Consider the following 7,502-nt stretch of genomic DNA (forward strand, 5'->3'; position numbering starts at 1 on the left):
AAGAAAGAAAGAAAAGAAAAAGAGTTGGGTGTGTCGCGGCTCAAGTCCGGAATCGAAGCACTTAGGAAGTGGAGGCAAGAGGCTTAGGAGTTCAAGACTAGACATGGCTAATTGAGACCCTGTCTTAAAACCTTGAGCTTTTACAAAGAGAAGTTTCTGGACGGCCCCTAAACAGCGAAGCCCTGGCGCTCCTGCAGTACCCCTCGCTGCCGCTAGAGGTCGCAGAGGGCCGACCCCCCCAAGCGTGTCCCGGGACCCCGCCCCGGGATACGTACCCCAGAGTGCTCTGAGCTGAGTGTCCCGCCCCCCACCCCCCACCCCATGTGCATCCCGCAGGACCCTGTCTGGAAGCCGGCACACTAGCCTGCTCGCCTCTGCAGGCAGGGAAACTGATGCCCCGCGGCTGGAGCGGGGCGGGTCCCCGAGCGCGAGCCCCCGCCCCCGGCGGCCCCGCCCCGGCCCGAAAGAGCCCCGAGCTCGAGGCAGAACGCTAAGTGGGGACCGCGGGCGGCGGCGCGATGGCAGCGCAGCGGCTGGGCAAGCGCGTGCTGAGCAAGCTTCAGTCCCCGTCGCGGAACCGCGGCCCGGGGGGTAGCCCCAGTGGGCTGCAGAAGCGGCACGCGCGAGTCACCGTCAAGTACGACCGGCGGGAGCTGCAGCGACGGCTGGACGTGGAGAAGTGGATCGACGGACGCTTGGAGGAGTTATACCGCGGCAGGGTGAGACCCAGAGGGAACGGGGCTGGGGAAAGGAGGTGGCCTGAGACATTGGCCCTCGATGACCCTGATATATGCTCACTGGTGCACCAGCTGCTGCACCGGCAGCGATCTTTGCTAGGAGGACACATGCCTAGAGGCCCAGGTCTCTGTGCTCAGGGGCATCCAGCTTGTAGATACACAGAGAGACATGCACCTAAGGTTCTCCAGACTTGTGTGTACAAACACCTGGGAAAACCCGGGGTGGGATCCTATACAGTATACAGGGGATGAGAAAGAATTGGGGGGCCAGAGTCTAACATAATGAGAGAGCGGATAGGGAGAGGGGATGTCCTTAAGCCAAACATAGACATGGGTGACAAGGCAGATAGGACAGCAGAGACTCTCAGCAGAGGAAGCACCAGTATACACAGATGACGGAAGTCACAGCCACTCATAGGCACAGCACCAGGAGCGAGCACACAAACTTACAGGAACGCGAATGGCTCAGCTTAAGGGACAGCATGCCCTGCCGTGGACACAATAACATCCACACACAACACAATCGCCCTCAGCGCCAAGGGAAGAGTTACAGCTGTACAGAGATGTGTATCAGTTTAAGCTGTAGCGTTCCAAGCTCCCATAGCTCTCCTGGGACACAAAGTGAATCAGGTTACAAGGGGGCCGTCCATTATCTGCTGACAACAAACCTAAGGACAGATGCCACAGCCCGGTAGACACACACATCTGTGGAAACTGTAGTCACGACTGGACCTGCCAAAGGTGCTTCAGGAATTAAGACCCTTAGAAACCATGCTGGTCATGGCAGCTAATGCCTGTGACCTCAGCCCTTGGGAGGTGAAGGCAACCTTGGATAAGGAGAGACCCTGTCCAAAGAATCCAAAACAAACCTGGCAGTGGTGGCACACACCTTCTAGACTCGGCACTCGGGTGGCAAAGGCAGGTGGGTATTTGTGAATTCAAGGCCAGCCGTGGGCTGTGTAGTGTGTTTCAGACCAGCCTAGGATATCTAGGCCCTATCTAAAAACAAACAAACAAACAAAAAAATACAATAAATACATAGATAAAGATGGTCCCTACAGCTGACCACGTCCAAACTGAGATAGTCAAACCTAAGCAGCAGCCACATTCACTCAGATCACGTAGGCCTCAGATCACACAGGCCTCTGAACAAAGCAACCTCCATGAGACCCCTCTGTCCATGGCCCAGCACCCTCACCCTCACTCCCCAGCTGGGCAGCAGGACGAGACTGAGGCCCAGGACAGCTGGATCTTGTCCCCATCATGACCAGATAGCTTTTGTACCACTGTTCATTAGCTCCAGCCCTGCCTTGGTGGTCACTTCGCTGATCCAGCAGCCTGCAGTGTATCCCAGGGAGGCCTGGCTGGACCTAAGCCCAGAAGCCCTTCTGGTCCCCAGGGGAAGGGGCCCGCCCCAGCAGGCTCCCCTCCCCCACACCCACTGCGGCTAAGGGAGACTTGCCCTTGAAAGGGCAGAAGCCAACCTGAATCCCAGAATCTGACATTCCGAGACTCGACCGGGCCTGCTTTGCCGAGTAGGAACCGCAGCCAAGGACTGAGCCCTGTGCCAGTCCCAAGGCCCCCAGGGCTGAGCCAAGGGTGCAGGCATGGGGCTAGTACCAGGGCCTGGGCCTCCGTCCACCCATCTGTCACCCCACCCCACCCCCAACCCCCAGATGTCCGCCTCAGTGGTGCTGTCCCTGCCTACCACATTATTGCAGCAGGCCCAGCTGGGCCTGGGGTTGATGGAGTACCTCCAGACCCTGGACAAAGGCTGTGGAGGAGGGCCAGGGAGACATGGGCCCTGAGCAGCCTGCTCTCCCTGGCCTTAGGAAGCAGATATGCCCGATGAGGTCAACATTGATGAGCTGTTGCAATTGGACAGTGAAGAGGAGAGAAGCCGCAAAATCCAGGTAGGTGGGGAGAAAGCCGCCCCTTCCCTCCCCAGTCCAACATTTTGCAGGGCCCTAAACGGAATAGCCCAAGTTGGCATGTTTATTAAACACATCTCTGCCAGACACTAAATCCTCTGCAAAACACTGTAAAGTAGACACGTTTACCACCATAAGGAAAGTGAAGGCCAGAGAGGTTGAACTATTTGCTTAGGGTCACACAGCTCTTCTTGACTAGAGAGAGCTAGGAGCCAAGCCTGGCCGCCAGGTCCTTCCCCTCGGTCCCTGCTGCAGAGGCTTGGCCTTCTAGCCTTCTGAGCTGCTGGTGGTTTAACCCTGCCCCTGTCCAACTTGAAGCCACACGGGTAGTTTTGGCAGTCTTTTGTCTTGCTCCCTTGCAGGAAGGGGAAGGCCTCTTATGGAATAGGTGTCAGTCATTTACTGGTTTTTGTTGTTTTTTTTTTTTTTCTGTCGTCCGCCCACCCACCCAAAGGGACTCTTGAAGTCCTGCAGGAACCCCACGGAGGTGAGTTTCTGTCCTTACGGATTGGATTGGTCCCCTCACCTTTATGGGGGAGGCAGAGACAGGCCTAGGGAACTCCAGGGGGAGCCCCCATCTCTTGTCCTGTTCTTTGTCATCCTTGCCTCCTCCTCCCACCTCCCATCTGCCACCAGCTCCGTAGGCAGCTGCCTCAGAGCCCCTCCCCCAGGCGAGTGGCTCCGGTTTCGGCCCATATGGTGCCTGTCCTTACTAGTTGTCCTGGTTGTCTGGAGTGGGGGATCTCACTCTCTCCATCTCTGACCCCCCGTGACTGCCTCTACTATCCTGGGGTTCCCTGTCTACCTCTTGGGGGCCTCCCATCCTGCAGGTCCTGGAACTGGCCGCGGTAACCACTCCCACTTCCTCCTCTGCTTTAAAAGGGAAAATATTCATGGTTCTCCCCTCTGCTCCTAGCTGCCTGAGGGACAAGCGTCAGTGCCTGTCAGTCTGCCTGGGCTGGCTCAGACCTGGTCTCTGGGGACTGGTTCTCGGCATGAGAAACTTCTCTCTGAGGCTGTGTCTGTGTAGAATTCTCTCAGGTCTGGGTCTTAGACTGTCTCTCCATCTCTCTTTATTGCAGTTGATGTGTACATGTGTTTTGCTTTCATGTATGCCTGTATACCACCACACACATACCTGGTGTCCATGGGGACCGGACAGAAGAGGGTGTTGAGCCCCTGGAACTGGAATTACAGACGATTGTGAGCTGTTGTGTGGGTGCTGGGAGCTGAACCAGAGTCCTCTGGAAGAGCAACAAGTGCTTTTAACCCCTGAGCCCTCTTCCACACACCCTGCCCCCCCCCCCTTTTTTGAGATTGGGTCTCAGCATGTAAATTCACAGCAGTTCTCCTGCCTCAGATACATAGGATCACTGACTCAGGCAGCAACCGCAGCTTCCCCCCATCTTTCTATCCACCCCTCCCCCCTTCTCCTGTGTGTCTTAGTGTCCCTCTCCTCCCTGCTTGGCTCCAGCTCCTGCTTCAGTAAACTGATGCCTGATGAGGCGCTGGCATGGGGCGGGAGGCCTGTCTCCTGCTCTCTTCTCAGAACCCCGTTCTGTCCTCAGGACTTCGTCCAGGAGCTGCTGGCCAAGCTGAGGGGCCTGCACAAGCAGCCAGGCTTCCCACAGTCCAGCCGCTCAGATGACCCCAGCCTGAGCCCCCGCCAGGACCGGGCCCACACCGCCCCACCCTGACTGCCGCCTGCCTCTGTATTCCACCCCCAAACACCCAGATTGTTTCTAAGTTGTATTTAATGGTCCTGTAACTGCCTCCTGTGTTTGGCTTTTCCTCTCCCCGCTGCTGCTAGACCTCGGCAGCCCCAGCCCTTGGTCCCCAAGCCACAGCTGGCCTTGACAGATGGAGAAACGTTCCTCCCAGCCACAAAGCCTGAGAACATACCCTGCTGACCCCGAGGTGTCCCGGACACTCACATCCTGTCCCCACCTCCCCGCAAAGGGACTCAGTCCCAGCTCCTATGGGGAAGGCCAGGCCAGATCCCTGGGCCACGGGAGATGTGGAGATGCTCATAACCCACTGTGACCCCTATCATCTCCCCATAGGGCGTCACACGGCTATGAGGCCATCATGGAGAATGTGCTTGGTGTGGCTGTTGGCGTTGAAGCCACAGGCCGGCAGTAAATGACATTAAAATGGTGAGGGAGGGTGAGAGAGAGACATGCACAAGATGCTTGAGTACCAGGGGTGGGAAGGGCCATTGGCTATTGGTGGGGAAGCAGAACCATAGGGCCAATAGAGGGCTTGTCTAGGAACCGCCAGTGAGGGGCTGGGGCATGGCTCAGCAGTAGAGCACCTACTTAGCATAAATGAGATTTTAGCTCCATTCCCAGCAATGCCAAAATAATGAAGGAAGGAAGGAAGAAAGTCTGGAAGGGCTTTCTGGAAGAAGCAGCATTAAAGCAGAGCTTACACAGGCTATTTCAACCACACCTGCACACTGAACTGGGAAGCAGAGTGGCTGCTGTTGGGGTAATATCAACTATTGATCAGGATGAACAGTGTCCCTAAGTTAGGGAGGGAAGCCTACTGCTCAAGGATTATGGATGCCTTCCATACGGACTAGAGGGTGTCCTGGAAGGGTCTCAGAAGCAGATAGTGGCTATTTAACCCCCGCCTGTGTGCGATGAGATGGAGCCACTGCCACCGCTGAGGCCCTGGTCCCAAGGACGGGACGTTTAGGAAAACATCTCACCCATCTCTCTAGGGCGATTGCCCACCCAGCTGCTCTCCAGGAGCAAGGCTCCGTCCCGGGGATCTGAACCCCAGACCAGCAACATCTGGGACACCCTGATTCAGCCCTGCTGCTGGCCTCGCTGTCTCCACACAGACTCTTAGCCTTCATCCTCAGTGCAAAGGGTTGGGTGGGGTTGGGGGATCTCCAGTGGCTCCCGTCACCTAGGCTGCTGTCCCAGGACACTGCGTGAGCTGGGGCCCCTTCTACTTCCCTTTCACAGAACCTGGTTTTGGTTCCTCATGGTCGTGGAGGTGACAAACCCCAGGTTCAAACACTGGGTGTTCTTAGCTTCCTATAGAAAACAACCTCACCGATGAGGTCCAGGTCACCAGTACCAGTTGCTAAAAGTCACATGGCAGGGGCATGGTGGCACACTGGACTTCAATCCCAGCACTCAGGAGGCAGAGACAGGTGGATCTCTGAGTTCAAGGTTAGCCTGGTCTACAGAGCAAGGACAGCCTGGGCTACACAGAGAAACCCTGTCTCAAAAAGAAAAGAAAAGCTAAAGTGGAGGGTAGTGTTCTGCGGTCCTAGCACTTGGGGCAGGGGCTGAAGGATGGGGCTATGGGCTGGGTTCTGTAGTAAAATAAAAATGAAAAGGAACCGCCAAGATGGCTCAGTTGGTAAAGGCGCTTGCTGCTCAGCCTGAGGACTTGAATTCAATCCCTGGGACCCACATGATGGAAGAAAAGAACCAACTCCCGCTCACTGTCCCTCTGACCCCTTCATATGTGCTTGGTGTGCAGGAATTTGAGATCCTCCAGGCTAGCTATGCTTACACAGTGAGACCTTGTCTTGGAAAAGGGGGGTCACTGAGGAGATGGTTCAGACTGAATGCCCTGCTGTCCTTCCAGGGGACTCGGGTTCAGTTCCCAGCACCCACATGGGAATCTGATGCCATTTTCTGCCCTCCCTGAGCACCAAGTACCATACATACAGGCAAAACACATGCACACTAGTAAGGGTTTTTGTTGTTGTTTTTGTTTTGTTTTTAGAGACAGGGTTTCTCTGTGTAGCCCTGACTTTTCTGGAACTCGCTCTGTAGACCAGGTTGGCCTCTAATGCACAGAGATCCTCCTGCCTCTGCCTCCCGAGTGCTGGGATTAAAGGCATGTGCCACTGCCCGCCTGTGAGTACGTTTTTAAAAGGAGGTATAGTTTGAGGATGCTCTGGGAGGTGGCCGCTCGCCGGACACACGTCTGTTCTTGGATTCAAACCCTGGCACTGTAACAAACCGAAAAATTCTGCTTGAGTTCAGAAGCCGCCCACACTACGTCTTGGCTGTGTGGTCTTGAGAAGTTCTGTGAGAGTGCAGAATCTCCACACCTGCATCTGTGAATAAAGACAATTAAAAGGGTACCCACTCCCGAGGGCTGTGAGGTTTCCCGAAGAAATAAGGTGTGTGAACATAAACCCTGTCATGGTGGAAAGGGGACAGTTGCCCTACCAGGAAGGAACTCCCTGGGAGCCCTACATCACGTGCCCTGTGGTGTGATGTCCCCCGGGTTCACCATGCTCTCTCACTGGGGCACCAGCCTTCCTGTGGACCCACCCCCCACAGCCTGTCTGCTTCTCAGGGTAGAACAACACCCTTTTCTTACATTCAGTGTCCAGTCCCCACCCACCCTGTTCCCTCTTCCCCTTTCCTCCAAAATCATCTTTCCCCAACTTTGTTAAAAACCCATTTCGGCCGCTGGAGAGTTGGCTCAATGACACCTGTCAACAAGTTCGACAACCCGAGTGCCTTCTCAGGACCCCCATGGTGGGAGGAGCGTGCACGGCTGTGGACTGTCCTCTGACCTCTACATCACCCTCTCCCAAATAAATATTTTTCAAAAACCAATTCTTGGCAGTTTCCCCAGTAGTTAGTGTTCCATTCTTTCTTTGTTTTGTCCTTGATCTGAGGATCTGGCTTTTTAAACGTTTATTTATGTGCATGAATGTTTTGCCTGCGTGTATGTCTGTACCACGTGTGTGCCTGGTGCCCAAGGACCTCAGGAGAAGGTGTCAAAGCCCCTGGCACTGGTATTGCAGATGATGTGACCTCCACATGGGCACATGGGCGCTGGGAGTGGAACC

General features: G+C 55.4%; 1 protein-coding gene across 1 annotated transcript; it reads left to right on the top strand.

Annotated features, from left to right (window-relative positions):
- The first annotated feature begins 421 nt into the window (after window positions 1-421).
- On the top strand, window positions 422-7,256 carry Ppp1r14a (protein phosphatase 1 regulatory inhibitor subunit 14A). Its single transcript, XM_041655052.1, has 4 exons — window positions 422-719; window positions 2,570-2,650; window positions 3,123-3,155; window positions 4,237-7,256. The coding sequence occupies exons 1-4, from the start codon at window positions 519-521 to the stop codon at window positions 4,363-4,365; spliced, it is 444 nt and encodes a 147-aa protein (XP_041510986.1). The 5' UTR covers window positions 422-518; the 3' UTR covers window positions 4,366-7,256.
- The last annotated feature ends 246 nt before the right edge of the window (window positions 7,257-7,502 follow it).

The sequence above is a fragment of the Microtus oregoni genome, unplaced genomic scaffold (genome assembly GCF_018167655.1).
Source record: "Microtus oregoni isolate MIOR12 unplaced genomic scaffold, Mior012 000006F_ref0000085, whole genome shotgun sequence".
NCBI lineage: Eukaryota > Metazoa > Chordata > Mammalia > Rodentia > Cricetidae > Microtus > Microtus oregoni.

Bases quoted from the DNA above. Each gene is read 5' to 3' on its own strand.
- Ppp1r14a (XM_041655052.1), top strand. From the start codon at position 519: ATGGCAGCGCAGCGGCTGGGCAAGCGCGTGCTGAGCAAGCTTCAGTCC. The intron at 720-2,569 runs GTGAGACCCAGA...CCCTGGCCTTAG, and splicing joins AGGAGTTATACCGCGGCAGG to GAAGCAGATATGCCCGATGA. The intron at 2,651-3,122 runs GTAGGTGGGGAG...ACCCACCCAAAG, and splicing joins AGAGAAGCCGCAAAATCCAG to GGACTCTTGAAGTCCTGCAG.